This window comes from Mrakia frigida (assembly GCF_051309035.1).
Source record: "Mrakia frigida strain ATCC 22029 unplaced genomic scaffold BDY24scaffold_40, whole genome shotgun sequence".
Taxonomy (NCBI): domain Eukaryota; kingdom Fungi; phylum Basidiomycota; class Tremellomycetes; order Cystofilobasidiales; family Mrakiaceae; genus Mrakia; species Mrakia frigida.
In genome coordinates this window covers 1-14,529 of record NW_027481241.1, presented here as the reverse complement: position 1 = coordinate 14,529, position 14,529 = coordinate 1, and the positions used below count along the sequence as shown (strand labels likewise).

Genomic DNA, 14,529 nt, shown 5'->3' with positions numbered 1-14,529 from the left:
GGGGGGGGGGGGGGGGGGGGGGGGGGGGGGTGGACTCCTCGGAGGGGTGAGCTCGACGATTTCAGGGTCAAAGGAAGGACGTACTTTGTTGGACATGACGAGAAGCCATCCCATCGTCAACTGGTAGAGATAAAGGGTGAACTTCAGCTCAAATCAGAATAAAAAAGGATGGAGGAGCTCACGCTGAGACACCAGATGGGAAGGACTGGAAAGAAGGATGGTCGAGGTCAGCTCGCTCTTCTCCTCCTTCGTTCTTCAAGCTCGAGTTCTACTCACTGCTTCGCAAATCAGTCGAAGCAGAAGGTGTAGGAGTTGATGTCGACCCTTCCGCTTTAGTTTTGGAATCCTCCTTTTCCCTCTTGAGGTCTACGGGCTGAGTTGGAGGGCTGGGAGGAGGAGTGTAGGGCGCAAGCAAGCTCGGAGCGAGCAAGCTCATCGCTTCCTCCTTCTTCTCGTCGCCAGAGTACTCCGGAGCGGGTCCTCGTTCGAGATCAGATGGAGTGAGGTAGGAAGATGAAGAAGAGGACGAAGATGCGATGCTGCCTCTACGAGAGAGGACGGGGAAGAAGTCGAGATACGACATGCGTTCGGTCGTGGGAGTTGCCATTTGAGAAGGAGGAGAGGGTGACAGAAAGGGAAGAGGAATCGAAGAAAGGAGGGTTGGGCCTTGGAGAAGAGATGAACAGGGATGAAGAGGAGAGGAAGACGATCCTCTGAGAATTTCGAGGGTGTTGGTCGTTGAGAGCAGAAGAGGAGAGGAAGGGAGGGTTCGAGGCGAACAGATCCCCGCGGAGGAGAGCGGGAGGCTGAAACCCTCTGTCGACGCACCTTCCCGTCCCTTTCGCATCCTTCTTCGTCTTCACGCTTTATCGATTAGCCAAGCATCCATGACTGCCACCTGATAACCAAGGAAAGAAACGAGAATCTTGGCCCGAACCTCCCGTCGAAGGAAGGGAGGGAGGGGAGGGAGATCAAGACGTCTCACTCTTGTTCGGTTCTCTGACTCTTTTTTACGCGAGAGGAAGAGGTCAGCGCTGTGGGAGCATATACATTCAGTACTGATTCAGCTTTCAGGTCGCATGAGACAATGCCGGATCTAAAGAAGGAGCCCTCGGACAGCTAATTTAATCAAGGCTTCGACGCGTCTCGCTTTCGCGACGATCCCGCTCCCGTCGTCGGCTGGCTCAGAACGGATTGAAACGAGGACGCGAGCATAACGTTGTACTGTCTTGGGAGGAGGGTTCCATTGTCTCAGGAAGAACGACGGCAGCTCCTGAAGAAGACGGAGGTCAAAGCGAGATTCGTCGAACTTTCCCAACCAGCGAAGTGAAAAGAGCAACCACCATTTAGATCGTCCTCCTTCTTCACAACCACTACGAAGCAAACGAAATACAAAGGGTAGTGGTAAGAACGAGATGCGATTCGGCGAGTGTTTAACCGGGAGGAAGGAGGGACGCGTCGACGGCGTAACCTTCGGGCGAGACGACCTCCTCGTCGTTGGGATCCGTAGGGATGGGAGTTCGAGGCATGACCATCACACCTGAGAATCATACACCAAAGAGGGGGGAGAGTCAGCGTTTTGCCTTTCAAACGAGCTTCCTTCACACCTCGGCAACCGCGCCTCCTCCTTCAGCCTCGTTCTCTCCCCTGCCCTCGTACAGAAGAGACGCAAAAAAAGACTCACCACTTCGGACAGCCTCCAAAATACCGTAAGGTCTCACCAACCCAAGGAAAGCGTCCACCCTCTCTGTCTTGCCCGTCATCTCCACAATCACGCTTCCAGAGCTGATGTCGACGGTCTTTCCTCCAAACTGAGTAGCGAGAGCCTGGATGGCCCCGAGATGAGCCGAGTTTCGAATGAGAGCTTCCGAGTGGTTGAGACCTTGGGAGCCGATGGTCGAGGTGGTAGGGACGGGGAAGGAGGAAGGGTGTTCGAAGTTTCGGGCGAGGGAGTTGGAAGGGGAGGAGGGAGCTGGGATGGCGGCGGAGGTTGGGTTGAGGGAGGGACCGGCGGACATCTGATCCTCGAAGTACTCGGGACTGGGAGAGGGAAAGGGAAGGGAGGGAAGGTGTGAGTTGGTTGATGAAAGAGGGAAGGTGGAGGAGAGGGAAAGAGGGACGAACCCGAGAGTCGAGAGCTTGACGAGGAGCATCTCTCGCTGGACGGTCGAGGTCTGGGTGTAATCGAGAACGGCCCAGACGGGGACCTAGAAGGCAAAGAAGGTTAACAAGAAGAGAGGACGAGTCAGTAACGGCGAGCTGGTAGAACACCGAGAGAGGACGAGGGAAGGAAGGGAAGAAGAGAGCGAGCTCACGAGATCTTCGAGCTGCCTTCGAGCCTGCTCGACGACTCCGTCCTGACCCTTGAGGACGATGCACATTCGGGAGAGATCTCGGACCTCAGTGGAGCACACAACGAGGGAGTCTGAAAGAGAGAACGAGGAGAGAAAGGTCAGCGACTCGAGCTTGTTTGAACTCGAAGGGAGGGAGGGAGGAGAGAAAGTTCGGGTCGAACGAACCGATGTTGAAGCCTCTGGCAGCGAGGATACCAGAGACTCGAGAGAGAACTCCAGGCTCGTTCTGGACGAGACAGTTGAGGATGTGCCTGAGAGTATGATGAGAAGAAGAATGTCGGTAAGTCTCGAGGTCGAGTCAGAGAGGGAGGGAAGGAAGGAGAAAGGAAACGAACCTCTTGAAGGGCTCGTTGGAAGGAGGAGGGGTGTTGTAGAGGATGCTCAGCACATGATCCTCAGCACTTTTAGGGGGTTGGTGGAAGACAGGAAGGGGAGGAGGTCGAGAGTGGTGTCGTTGAAGCTTGTCTGGAAAGAGGAAGATAGCAAAAGAGGGAAGGGAGAGAAAGGGAACGGAGTCAAGGTCAGCTTCGATCTTCCTTCCTTTCTTCCTCTCAAGTCGCTCGAGCTACGTCCTCCACGCAGATTTTCACCACGCCGAGCCGAGACAGAAGTCTCTAGTACTCACAATCCAAAGCAGAAGTCGAGTCGTCGATGCTCCTAGGCTTTCCCTGAGCTGACTTTGCCTGCTTCTCCTGGTTGATCTCTCCAGAGGTATCGGGATGTCCAGCTCCAATGGCAGAGTTGGGCTTTCCTCCTTCAGGGATGTTGGCGATAAGTCGGACGAGGTTCCTCCCAGCTACAGGCCGAGCGAGAGAAGATCGGAAAATGGAAGTCATGGCGGTTAGAGATCGAAAGAAAGAGGGAGAGGAGAAGGGGAGACCAAGGTGACTCGACATTTCGGCCGATCTCACTGGCTGACGACCAGCATCTAAAAGCTCTATGTTTTCACGGGCTGCATGGTCTTGTCGATGCAGACCCTATATGGAAAGAGAATCCAAGCTGACTCGCTCTCTTTTTTGCCCTCTCTTTCACCTTTCCTTCGCGACCAACACCCACCCATTGTCGACGCGTCCTCTCTCTCTCGCTCAACCTACTCCTTAGCAAGCCTCGGCCGACTGCCGAGACGGAAACACATCAATATAGTCAAGAATGAGATACTCGACCCGACCTAGCAACTACAGCAAGCGGAAACGACCCTCAAGCGGTCCCGTCGCCGATGTATCGAACTTGAACCTCTCGTCCCTTCAACCCGACGGCGGTGACGACCTGAACATCTCCAGGCATGATGTCCTAGCGGTTACAGAACATGAATGGAGTCAGCTATTGAGACGAGGCAAGAGGAAGAGAGGAAAAATCTCACGAGGCACTGATCGCTCCACTTCGCGTCCTCCCCGGCTGCGTCCAAAACGACTCCTTTCACAGGAGCATTAGCTTCGAGAGTGACCTTCTCTCCGTCAACGGTGATCTTGAGAGGCTTGTAGTCTTCATCGTAGCAGATGTACTTGTAGGGCATGGGCTGGGAGGGGAAAGGGAAGAAGAGAGGAGCGCGTCGAAAGGTCAGCTCGTCCTTTTCTTCCTCGATGATCAGAGAAAGCTCGTACTCACCCAGTCGGCTGCAAAAATACAGAGGGATTAGGTGTGATCAGTTTTGTTCTCTGCGTCGGAAAATCAGATCCAAGCGACTCACAGTATCGAGCAAGAACTTCACCCTCTGGCGTGAGAAGCCTGACTCCCACGACGATGACCTTGGGTTCCTCGCTGATGAGCTTTCGGATGACTTGGCCTGGAACGGGGCCTTTGAAGAACTCAGTCGACTGAACACGAGAAGACCAGAGTGGAAGAAGGCGTCAGTTCGAAGAATCGGCGGACGCGTCGAGATTTGTGGTTTCTGCGGAAAACTTACCGAGTTAGCAGCGAGAGTGACGTTTTTCCTCGTCTCATTGATGACGTTCCCGTCCAAACCGATGGCTCGAACCTCGAGAACGGCCTCCTTGTCTTCGAGAGTCGAGTTGGTTCCCCCTGAGACGAAAACGAAGGGACCCGTCAGTTCGAGGAGCTTGTCGAGCTAGGAAGTGAAGAGAGCACTGACAGATCTGCATCTCTTGATCAATCTCGAGGAAAGCAGCGGTAGTCTTGTCCCTGTAGGTCGTGACCTCCTTCCTGGCGAGACCGACGGCTGAGAGGAAAGATACGGAAAAACGTGGGTTCTTTGCGCTTCGAGGGCAGACCGACGCTACAGGGAAGATCGAACCGACTCACTGTACGTGGCAAGCTCTCGTTTGATGGTGAAGTAGGCAGGCTTGGGACGAAGGAAGTAATCGACGATAGCTGAGAAGGAAGAAGAGAGAAAGTCAGTTCGTCGGATGAGCCCTCGTCCTCTCCTCCTCTTCTGTCCCCTTCGCACACTCACCCCAAGATGTAGTCGGCCAATCGTCGTTAATCTGCCAGACGAGAGCTCCCGCGGTATACTCCTTGCCTCGTCCTCTCCACTCCCTTCTCCAAAGTCGATAGGCAGACGCGAGCGTGTCGGACTGCATGACCTGGGTTGCGTAGATGAAACTATAGAGGAGTAAAGTGAGCTCGTGTCAATCGAAGAGCAGAAGAAATGGTGCTCACGACTCCATCTCGAACGAGAATCGGAAGTTTTCGATCAAATAGAGGGCCAGTCGTCGCTCCGATCCATCGGCCTTATTGTGGGACATCACTGTACGAGATTGAGGGAATCGCTCCTTCTTGTTTCCGTCAAGGAACCAGTCGACCGTTCGGATGTTGGCGAAGCCTGAGTAATGATTCGTAGGAGCGAGAAGTCAGCCCCGACGAGCGAAAATGGGACGAGACCCGACGCGTTGAATCGACTCACCTTCCATCCCAAACTCGGAAACGAATCGACCTGAAAGCTGATCCCATTTCGTCCAAGGTTCCTGAGTTCCATGCCAGACGTTCCATTGGTGAAGATCTCCGACGGTTCGATCGGTCGTGTCCTTTCCTCCGTAAGGAGATCCTCGGTGATAAAAGATCGAAGAGAGGGTGTTGACGGCGTCCGGGAGGGTCTTCTCGTAGATGTATCGACTGAAGGATATAAAAAAAAGTAGAAAGTCAGATGGTGCTCTTGCGAGTGGGGGTGAAGAAGAAGGGCGAACGCAGGGAAGTTCGTCTTTCTGAAGTTCTCAGGGTTCTCGTCCGAGTAATCGAGCTCGAGTTTTAGCGACTCGGCGACTTGATAGTCCTCGTTGTTTCCAGCCTGCAATAGCGAAGAGTCGAGGGTCAGATATCGTTTACTCCGAGCTCAAACTGCGACGCGTCGGGGAAGAGGAAGAGAGAAAAACAGAACTCACAAAGATGACGACCGAGGGGTGATCTCTCAGTCGAGTCACGACCTGTTCAGCCTCCAGTTTGATACTAGCGATGAACTTGTCGTGAGCTGGGTATTGGCCGCATCCGAACTGAGGTGAAACGAGAGAGGAAAGTCGGTTAAAAGGGAGGGGGAGGGAGAAGGGCAAGATGGGGACGAACCATGAAGTCCTGCCAGACAAGAAGTCCGATCTGACCGAAGCAAACACAAAGAGAAGCTCGTCAGTCTCAACTGATTATAGCAGAGAGTTACGAGAAGAAAGCGAGGACTGACCTTGTCGCAATGCTCGTAAAAGACGTCAGCCTCGTAGATTCCTCCGGCCCAGACTCGAACCATGTTCTGGTTTCCCTCGACCATCAGATCTAACCAAGCTCGGTATCGATCGTTGGTGATGCTGAAAAACGGGGGGAAACAGACGTGTCGAGGAAGAAACGAAACGCGTCAAGTCAGCTCCGATTGCTTCCTTCCGACCTCAACGTCGCACTAGTAGAAGACAAACTCACTTGGTGAGCATGGCATCTGCTGGGATCCAGTTGGCTCCTCCACAGAAAACTCGAACGTTGTTGATCTCGAACAGGAACGAAGTCCCCGGTTGTCCGTCGAGAGGCTCTTGAACGACTCGAGCTCGTCTGAAACCGGTCTTGGTGATTCGAGTAGCGAGGGGAGTTGAGACCTTCTAATTAATTGGAGAAGAGAAGGTGAGAGAAGATCAGCGGGCGAGAAACAGGTGGACGAAGAAGAGGTAACGAAAACGAACCGTTCCGAGCAAAGTGACCTCGACAGAGTAGATCGGTTGCTCTCCGTAATGAACTGGGTACCAAAGGTCGAGCTCACCCGTCTTGAAAGTCCAAGCGATCTTTCCGTTTTTGGCTTCTCCGCTCTTGACGACGGCTCCGGCGGGATCCTTGAGCGCGACGACGACAGCTCCGGCAGCCTCTCCCTCGACGCTGAATGAAAAACGGAAGGGAGTCAGCGTGAAAGAAGCCTAAAGGTTAGACGATACTGTACTCACGCGACAGTGACCTCAACAGAAACGCTCAGATTCTCAGCGACGTCGGCGTCCACTCGAACGTCGCTGATCCTCGACATGTAGTGCTCGATGAAGACGGGTTTCCAGACTCCAACCGTCATCAAAACGAGTCCCCAATCCCATCCATAGCCGTATTGAGCCTTCCTAACGTACAGACGGGAAGAGTCTCCGTTCCCTAGTACACATCAAATCCAGAAGAATAGAAAGTCAGCTCGGTCGAGGACGACGACGACGAAGTCCGAGAAAGACTCACAAAGTCCCATCGGCCCTCCATTCTCAGCCTCCTCCTTCTTCCCTCTCAGCCAAGCAGACTCGAAGAAGAACTTGAGCTCGTTCGCTTCTCCAGCGTTCTTGAGGAGCTTCTTTGGAATCGGGACTCGATGGGAGAGGAACATGTTGGTGGTAAAAAAAAAAAAAACTCCGTTCTGTGAAAGGTCAAAATTGTGGAAAGAAGTCAGGTCCCAGATCAATAGAGATTGCAGAGATGGTGAACTGACGAGCTCGACTCTGCAGAACGTATCCAACCCATCGAGGACGAGGTCGTGAGAGGGAAGGTCGAGTTCCTCCTTTGTCGTCGAGAACGAGACCTTGAACTGCCAGTCGCTCTCTCCCACCCACTGGACGTCGTACTCGTTCATGCCCTTGTAAGGATCAGGGATCATGCCAGACCTAAAAAGATGATCAAGAAGGTCAACGGAGGAAGAACGAGAGATGAAAGGAGGAAGGATCCGAACTTGATGAGCTCGGCGTGCACGCTCGTCGGCGTCTTCTCGATGTCTGCATATTCCCCCTCGACTCCTTCCTTGACCTGAGCAAAGGACCAACCCTTCTCGATGACGTTTATGATAGAGGCCATGGTTTTGTGATGTTGTAGTTGAGAGGAAGGAGGGAAGGTTGGAAGGATTAGAAGAACAGAGCCGGCCAAACTTCGGAGCGATCTCGTTCAGCCCTCCCGCTTGCCGGCTGCAGAAATCTCAGCAAAAAGGGACGGATTCACAACAAGAAGATGGAAGACAAACGAGAACGCCAGCGAAAGTTTTCACATCCTGAGAAATCGAGCCGAGAGGGAGGGAGAGGTAGATGCGCGACCTCTTGATTTCTCTTGTTCTCGCCTTTCACTTCCCCGTCTAGTGCAGCTCAGAATTTACCCCAGGACCTTTCTCCGCCTTGGCTTGACCTTGTCGGCCTGATTGTCTCAAGGAAGAGAGGATTTTCGGTTAGTAACCCCGACGCAAGCGAACTGGAGGAAGGAAGGAAACGATGAGCTCGACGCTTCGATCTCCCAACCCCATCTCCCTCTCTCCTTCCCTCCAAGCCCACAGGAAACGGATGGAATCCCTATCACGACTCGGTCAGCGTATATCGGAGAATATCCATGTGAGTCTCTTTGCTTCCTTTGGCGTCCTAGGCTTCGAGGAAGGAAGGGGACGAAGCTGACCTCTCCTCCTTCCTTGCCTCGTTCACCTCCGTTTCTCTCCAGGAATCTACGAGGGATCTGACCTTCGCTGGATCGACGAGGGACATCTTCGATACAACAGAGGATCGTGCCTCCATCATCAAACTCCTCGAGAGCAGTCATGAACGGGAGAAGGTCGAAGGAATGAAGAGACTCGTTGCGGTTCGTACCTCTCCTTCCCATGAGCTCAACATCCTTCCTTCCTTCCGTCCCTCTAACTTTTCTCCCCCTTTCCCACCACCCAGCTCATCTCCAAATCCCACGATGCCTCCTCCTTCTTCGCCGTCGTCGTCAAGAATGTCTCCTCCCCCTCCCTCGAACTTCGCAAACTCGTCTACATCTTCCTCCTCCGCTACGCCGAAGGAGAACCAGATCTCGCTCTGCTCTCCATCAACACCTTTCAGAAGGACCTCAACGACCCCAATCCTCTTATCAGGAGCATGTCGCTCAGGGTTCTAGGTGGGATGAGAGTCCCTATGATCGGAAGCGTGGTGACGATGGCCATCAAGAAGGGAAGCGCCGACCCAAACCCTCACGTCAGGAAGGCAGCTGCTTTGGCGATCCCAAAGCTTTACGGGTGAGTCCACTGGTTCTAGAAGGAGCAGGGGCAGTAGAAAAGCCGACGCAGGAGAGCTGAGAGCTGAGAGCTCATATCCTTCTTCTTCGGCCTGAAAACAGCACCGACACCTCCCATCACCACACCCTCCTCCCCATCCTCCTCACCATGCTCGCAGATCGATCTCCCATCGTCATCGGATCCGTCGTAGTCGCCTTCGAAGCTCTCTGCCCATTACGGCTGGATCTCCTTCATCCTCACTTCCGGAGACTCTGTGGAATGCTCGTCGACGCGGACGAGTGGGGTCAGGTTGCGCTGGTCGAGCTGCTCGGACGATACTCGAGAATGATGCTCGAGAATCCCAAGGTGAGTCCTCTTCTCTCCTTTCCGAAGATCGTGTTATGCTAGAAAGATGTACGCTGACCCCACTATCATCCTCTCTACTTCGCAGGCCGACAGCGACGACCCACCGGACTCGGACCTCCTCCTCCTCCTTTCCAACACCGTCTCTCTCCTCTCCTCTTCCTCACCAGCCGTCATCCTCAGCACTGTTCGTCTTCATCACGTCCTTTCTCCTCCAGCATCCCCATTACCACACCTTCTACCACCGCTTCTTCGAATCCTCGCCTCCCATCCCGAGGAAGGAGTCCGACTGGCCGTCCTCAAATCCGTGCGCGTCTTGCTTCGGGAAAGGAAGGACATCTTCGAGGACGATGAGGATCTGGGAGACGATCTCTGGACTCGATTCATCGTTGGTGTTGGAGATGGGAGGAGAGTGTGTTTGGAGAAGATCGGGGTGCTTGCTGGACTGGTGGGAGAGTCGAACGTGAAGGCTTTGATGGGGGAATTTCTCGTGAGTCTTCGCATCTTCTTCTCTATCGACCTTCTCAAAACGACGTCTGACCCGAAGTGTCACTATCATCTTGCAGCAATACGAGCGAAGTCCAGACGAGAAGGTCTCAGCCGAAGCCATCAACGCTCTCGGACGATGCGCTCAAGCTCGACCCGAAGCTTCCCAAACCGCCATCAAATACCTTCTCAGTCTGCTCAAGAGCAAACGAGGTGAGACTACTCCCCTTTACCCACTCACTTGACCCACGTTGCTGATCCGTTTTCTTTCTCCAGCCTCGTCCGTCACCGCTACTATCCTCGTTCTCAAATCCCTCATCCTTTCGCCGACCTCGACTCCCTCCGGCGCCGGCAGTCTCGTCGCTCGGCTCGCCAGCAAGCTCACCAGCATTCAGAACAGTGAAGCTCGATCCTGCGTGATATGGCTAGTAGGAGAGCACTCTGGAGATGGCGGAAGGATCGGGTTCGAGGTTTTGAGGATCGGAGTCAGGGGATTCGCTTCAGAGGTTCGTTTGACTCTCTGTCTTTATCTTTCAACACCGTCTTTTCCATCTCTCATTGAAACTCGAAGTTGACCTTACCCGTCCTCCTCGGCATCCCAGGCTCCCGCAACCAAACTCTCCCTCCTCACCCTCGCGACCAAGCTCCTCTCCCACCCAACCCTTTCCTCTCCTTCACCGCCTCGCCAACTTGTCCTCCTCTCTCGCCATCTCTTCTCTCTCGCCAGATACGACGCCGACTACGACGTTCGAGACCGAGGGAGGTTCCTTCGAGGACTCGCTCGAGGACTTCTGGAGGAACGAGACGGAGAAGAGGGCGAGGACGACGAGGGAGGTGAACGAGGTGGAGTTGTTTTGAGGGGAGAGCAGATCAGGGTGGTGATGGGTGGAGGACGAGTCGGTGGGATTGGTCAGGGAGAAGGAGAGTCAAGTGATGGGGGTGAGTCTCGCCGTTTCTCTTCCTCCTTGTATCCCTTTGGTCGAGCCCTGTTGACCTCGACGCGTCCCTTCGACCTCTCCTCTCGCTGGCCTTTCTTTCCCCTTCTTCCCCCGATCTTTCTTCATAGAACCCTCCTCCTCCTCCTCGAACTACCCAGAATTCGGTACCCTCTCGCTCCTCGTCCAGCCTCACTTCCTCCCTTCCTACACCCCTCTCCCCGACTGGCTCGAAGAGGGAACCGACTCGTCCCTTCGAGACTCCCTCCTCGACTCTTCTCCCATCCCTCAAGCTACCTCCTTTTCGTCTTCTTCAGCGGTGTACCTTCAATCTCTATCGTCCTCGACCCTCAAAGGCTTCGGCAGCGAGTCCAAGTTCAACAACGGAGCTGGATCGGGTGCGAACAGTCCCGCTGGAAGCTTTGGCGGTGCGAAGGGAGGTAGAGCAGCCGGAGCAGGAGGAGGAGGGTTCAGGGATCTGGAGAAGTTTTACGAGAGTGAGAGGTTAGTACGAGGTCATTTCTGTCTGCTTCAAGTCTCTCTTCCGTGAGGACGCGTCGCTGACCTCTCTTTGTTCCCTCTCTTTTCCTTTTCGCACAGCGAATCGTCCTCTGAAGAAGAGGAGGAGGAAGAAGAGGAAGACGACTCGGAAGAAGAGGACGAGGCTCTCGCGACCAAATCTCTTCTGCTCACGACGAAATCAGCCTCGTCGGAAGACGTCGACTCGAGCGAGGAGGAGGAGTCGAGCGAAGAGGACGGAGACGAGGAGGCGACGGGGGATACTTACGATCGGTTTAGATAGTAGATCTACTTCAGATTCAGCTCTTGCATAATGACTTTCGGTTTCAGGGAGGTCAGCGAGACGCGTCGTTATCATGAATCAAAGAAAGAAGTGAGAGAGAGAAGCGACTCTCGTACAAAGTCAACACAGCGATCAAAAGCAGAAGGGGCATAAGGCGTAATCAAGATAGACTCTCGTCAGTCTCAGACCTATCGATCGTCGTCGTCGTCCTTCTTCCTGAGGAACCGAGACGGCGAAAGGACGAAAAGTCAGCGACGCGTCGGGACGGAGTCGATCAAGATCGAAAAGGGACTCACTTGAGAGGGAAGGTCTTTCCCGTCATCCTCTCGTACTGGTTTCGGATCTGGGAGGCGATGACTCGATCTTTGGCCTGTGGAGGGGAGAAGGAGACGAGGGGAGTGAGCGTGAGCCTTGAAAGGACGAGAAAGAGCAGAAAACGTTGGGATAGAGAAACGAGACATACCTGTTCAGCAGCGCTCTCGTCGGACTGATCGGTAGTGGATCCGAGAACTTTCTGTACCCAGTCGATGGATTTGTTGAGTGCGTCCTGATGGAGGGAGAGGGAAAAAGGAAAACGAAGGAGAGGTGGTCAGATCATACACGTATAAAGAAGTCAGGCAGAGGAAAAAAAAACGAAAACGGACACAAGAAGCTCACCTCTCTCTCCTCTCCCTTCACTCCCCCACCAGCCAACCCTTCCAACTTCTCCAGCAAGCCCTCTCCCTTCTTGCTGCTAGGAACTTCTCCCTCCCTCTCCCCACTCTTGGTCCTATGCATCTTCGCTCCCATCTTCTCGAGGAGGTTCTTCTCTGGAGGAGGAGGAGGAGGAGGCGATTCCGTCTTGCCGAGCGAGAAATCTGCCAACCCGTCCCAAATCGACCCGTCCTCCTTTCGAGCGGGAGCAGGAGCGACGGGGATCTGGGAAGCAGCTTCGAGGTGACCTTCTCCTTCGAGCTGGTCGGCGAGTTTGTGGAGGAAGCCTTGTTCTCGAGAGGGAGATGGCGAGGGGGTTCGAGCGCGGTGAGAGTGGTGAGCTTCGAGCTGGGATTTCTGTTGGGAAGCTGTAGCAGAGGGAGGCGATCTGTCGAGGTGGAGTTTGGATTGAAGTTTTTCGAAGAGATTGTCGTCGTCTTCCTTCGCTGGAGGAGCTGAAGGGGGAGGAGGAGCGGGAGGCGTGTCTGGTCGATGGATGGCGTCGTGGATCTTGTCGTTTTTTTTTTTTCACCAGATCCGAACCTCGCATCCTCTTCGTCCTCCAATCCAATCGTCATCGACCTCCCCTCAACACCCCGAGCCAAACCTCGTCGTGCAGCTCGTCCGACGGAACTCTTCGGATCCTACACCGCCACTCCCCTCGCTTCCTCCTCATCCAACGCGTCCACCCGCAACACCTCTCCACCCCCTCGAATCGCTCCCGCCTATCCCTTCATCGATCTATCGAACTCGCCGGCAGGTACTCCTCAGAGAAGGAAGAAGGGGAAGGGACCCAGACCAACCGAGCTGTTCCAGTTCATCACGCGGGAGAGGAAGAAGAGCAGCGAGGTTGAGGTCGAGGATGTTGGGTCGACGACGGCTCTCGATGGGAGTGAAGAGGTAGAGAAAGTCGTCCCGAGAGATTACGAGGGGGGTTCTTCGGTGGAGAATAACAAGAAACGGAAGGAGGAAAGGGTTGAGAGGAGGAGGAGCGGGAAGGGCTGTTGGAATGGTGAAGCCGTCGAGGAGGTTCGGGCCGTCGAGGGAGAAGGAGACGAGGAGGAATTGATGGGAGAGGGAGTTTTGACGATGTTGGATGAGGATGAGCTAGCAGCTGTGTAAGTCTCCGAGTTGACACTGCTTACAGCTTCGCGTCTTGATCGCTGACCCTCGGATGCGTCTTCCTTTCTCGTCTTCCTTTCTTCAGCGGCAGTCCTCTTCCCACCTGTGTCGCCTCGACTTCGACGCTCCCGATCCAGGCTACTGCATCATCACCGTCACCGTCTCGAGGCTCAGCGACCCTCACGTCCTTCAAAGGCGGACGAAGAGTCATCCTCGACAGCGACGATGAGCTCGAGTTGCACTCTCCTTCTCCCGACTCCCCTCTCCCTACCGCCCACCCGAGCAACAAAGGGAAGGGTCGACAAACCATCATTCACGAACTCACCGATTCGGACTCGTCGTCTTCCGTTTCCGACTCTCCTCAGCCCTCTCGAGACAACGACAAACCCGAGCCCGACGACTACTGGGGAGGAATCAATTCACCCTCAACCGGAGTCCTCTCCTTCTCCCCACCACCACCACCAACCTTCCTTCCTCCTTCGTCACCCTCGCCTCCTCTTCCAGCCTACTCTCCCGGTCCCAAACCTCCGCCACGTCGAAAACCCACACCCAACGTCCTTCCCGCTCCTCACGTTCCAACGACGCTCAAGAAACTCAACTCCAAAGCTTGGAAGACCCATCGTTCTTCACTCGCTCTCGAGCTGATCGGAGAGTTGGACAGGGGGGTGTTTGAGAGGAAGGTTCGGAAGTGGCTGAGGCTCGACGAGGAGGGGATGGGAGGAGAGGAGAAGAAGGACGAACCGAGGGGAGTCGTTTGGACGGGGAAGTTGAGGACTACTGCTGGGATGAGTCGATGGAGTAGGAAGAAGTGCTCGGCGGCGGAGAATGGGGACGGGTGTGGTTATGAACACTTCTGTAGGATCGAGCTGAGTGCGAAGGTAAGTCTCCGTTGCTTGCCCTTTTAACCATCCCGACCTTCGTCTTTGCGAAGAGACTGACTTACCTTCGTGCTTATTCGTCCCGTTTCGACGCTTCTCAGGTTCTCGACACGGACGAGAAGATTCTATCTACCACGGCTCATGAACTGGTGTGCTCTTTTGACCCCTCGACGCGTCTCTCTCTCTCTTCGAACAACGCTGATCTCAAACCCTCCTTCCCTTGCAGTGCCATCTCGCTACTTGGATCTTCGACGGGAAGGACGCTGCTCCTCACGGGAAGGAGTTCAAGGCATGGGCGATGAAGATCAACCGCTTTCGACCCGACATCGTGGTCACTGTAAGTCGCCTTCTGTTCTTTATCTTCGCCCTACCTCATCTAACGCTGCTTTGTATCGCGTTTCGTTGTTTTATAGACTCGACACGACTATGAGATCACTCACAAGTTTACTTGGAAATGTGCTGGATGCGACGCGTCGTGAGTGCTTCCCTCCTCTTTTTCCTC

At 54.4% G+C, this 14,529-nt stretch overlaps 6 protein-coding genes across 6 annotated transcripts in view; 2 read left to right on the top strand and 4 right to left on the bottom strand.

Annotated features, from left to right (window-relative positions):
- BDY24DRAFT_402201 (triose-phosphate transporter family-domain-containing protein) overlaps positions 1-738 on the bottom strand; it is a 2,570-nt gene extending 1,832 nt beyond the window's left edge. The window contains exons 1-3 of the mRNA XM_076642166.1: positions 277-738; positions 183-205; positions 85-120 (exon numbers count right to left, since the gene is read on the bottom strand). Coding sequence (XP_076492867.1) covers positions 85-120; positions 183-205; positions 277-607 — 390 coding nt within the window. The 5' untranslated portion in view covers positions 608-738. The remainder of the gene's footprint in view (positions 1-84; positions 121-182; positions 206-276) is intronic.
- A 589-nt stretch (positions 739-1,327) lies between these two features.
- ILV6 (acetolactate synthase regulatory subunit) lies at positions 1,328-3,194 on the bottom strand. The gene is made up of 7 exons (XM_076642165.1): positions 2,980-3,194; positions 2,690-2,819; positions 2,520-2,605; positions 2,316-2,425; positions 2,125-2,207; positions 1,685-2,040; positions 1,328-1,540 (listed from the first exon to the last, which is right to left on the bottom strand). Exons 1-7 carry the CDS (start codon positions 3,188-3,190, stop codon positions 1,434-1,436), a joined length of 1,083 nt encoding a protein of 360 aa, XP_076492866.1. The 5' UTR covers positions 3,191-3,194; the 3' UTR covers positions 1,328-1,433.
- A 257-nt stretch (positions 3,195-3,451) lies between these two features.
- On the bottom strand, positions 3,452-7,604 carry BDY24DRAFT_355598 (beta-mannosidase). Its single transcript, XM_076637787.1, has 20 exons — positions 7,471-7,604; positions 7,234-7,405; positions 6,990-7,161; positions 6,719-6,911; positions 6,464-6,653; positions 6,210-6,382; positions 5,980-6,100; positions 5,868-5,897; positions 5,690-5,797; positions 5,495-5,595; positions 5,215-5,423; positions 4,971-5,133; positions 4,765-4,913; positions 4,614-4,682; positions 4,444-4,530; positions 4,258-4,373; positions 4,042-4,168; positions 3,960-3,967; positions 3,715-3,870; positions 3,452-3,644 (listed from the first exon to the last, which is right to left on the bottom strand). Exons 1-20 carry the CDS (start codon positions 7,590-7,592, stop codon positions 3,552-3,554), a joined length of 2,559 nt encoding a protein of 852 aa, XP_076492865.1. The 5' UTR covers positions 7,593-7,604; the 3' UTR covers positions 3,452-3,551.
- A 461-nt stretch (positions 7,605-8,065) lies between these two features.
- APL6 (AP-3 complex subunit beta) lies at positions 8,066-11,334 on the top strand (the record flags this gene model as incomplete). The annotated part of the gene is made up of 10 exons (XM_076642784.1): positions 8,066-8,113; positions 8,217-8,354; positions 8,438-8,769; positions 8,871-9,114; positions 9,200-9,601; positions 9,678-9,810; positions 9,874-10,103; positions 10,200-10,536; positions 10,664-11,036; positions 11,133-11,334. 10 exons carry the CDS (start codon positions 8,066-8,068, stop codon positions 11,332-11,334), a joined length of 2,439 nt encoding a protein of 812 aa, XP_076492864.1.
- A 122-nt stretch (positions 11,335-11,456) lies between these two features.
- Positions 11,457-12,605, bottom strand: BDY24DRAFT_444609 (uncharacterized protein; the record flags this gene model as incomplete). Its single annotated transcript, XM_076644864.1, has 5 exons — positions 11,457-11,550; positions 11,631-11,704; positions 11,798-11,881; positions 11,992-12,482; positions 12,560-12,605. 5 exons carry the CDS (start codon positions 12,603-12,605, stop codon positions 11,523-11,525), a joined length of 723 nt encoding a protein of 240 aa, XP_076492863.1. The 3' UTR covers positions 11,457-11,522.
- A 511-nt stretch (positions 12,606-13,116) lies between these two features.
- Positions 13,117-14,506, top strand: BDY24DRAFT_418585 (SprT family zinc-dependent metalloprotease; the record flags this gene model as incomplete). Its single annotated transcript, XM_076643875.1, has 5 exons — positions 13,117-13,145; positions 13,235-14,027; positions 14,129-14,176; positions 14,254-14,364; positions 14,441-14,506. 5 exons carry the CDS (start codon positions 13,117-13,119, stop codon positions 14,504-14,506), a joined length of 1,047 nt encoding a protein of 348 aa, XP_076492862.1.
- Positions 14,507-14,529: the final 23 nt, after the last annotated feature.

Excerpts from the sequence above, each read along its gene's own strand:
- ILV6 (XM_076642165.1), bottom strand. The coding sequence starts at position 3,190 with ATGACTTCCATTTTCCGATCTTCTCTCGCTCGGCCTGTAGCTGGGAGG. Across the intron at positions 2,208-2,315 it reads GAAGGCAGCTCGAAGATCTC|GTCCCCGTCTGGGCCGTTCT; the intron begins GTGAGCTCGCTC and ends TTTGCCTTCTAG. Across the intron at positions 2,041-2,124 it reads GTCAAGCTCTCGACTCTCGG|TCCCGAGTACTTCGAGGATC; the intron begins GTTCGTCCCTCT and ends TCCCTCTCCCAG.
- BDY24DRAFT_355598 (XM_076637787.1), bottom strand. The coding sequence starts at position 7,592 with ATGGCCTCTATCATAAACGTCATCGAGAAGGGTTGGTCCTTTGCTCAG. Across the intron at positions 5,898-5,979 it reads TTTACGAGCATTGCGACAAG|ATCGGACTTCTTGTCTGGCA; the intron begins GTCAGTCCTCGC and ends TGCTTCGGTCAG. Across the intron at positions 3,645-3,714 it reads AGTGGAGCGATCAGTGCCTC|GACATCATGCCTGGAGATGT; the intron begins GTGAGATTTTTC and ends TGTAACCGCTAG.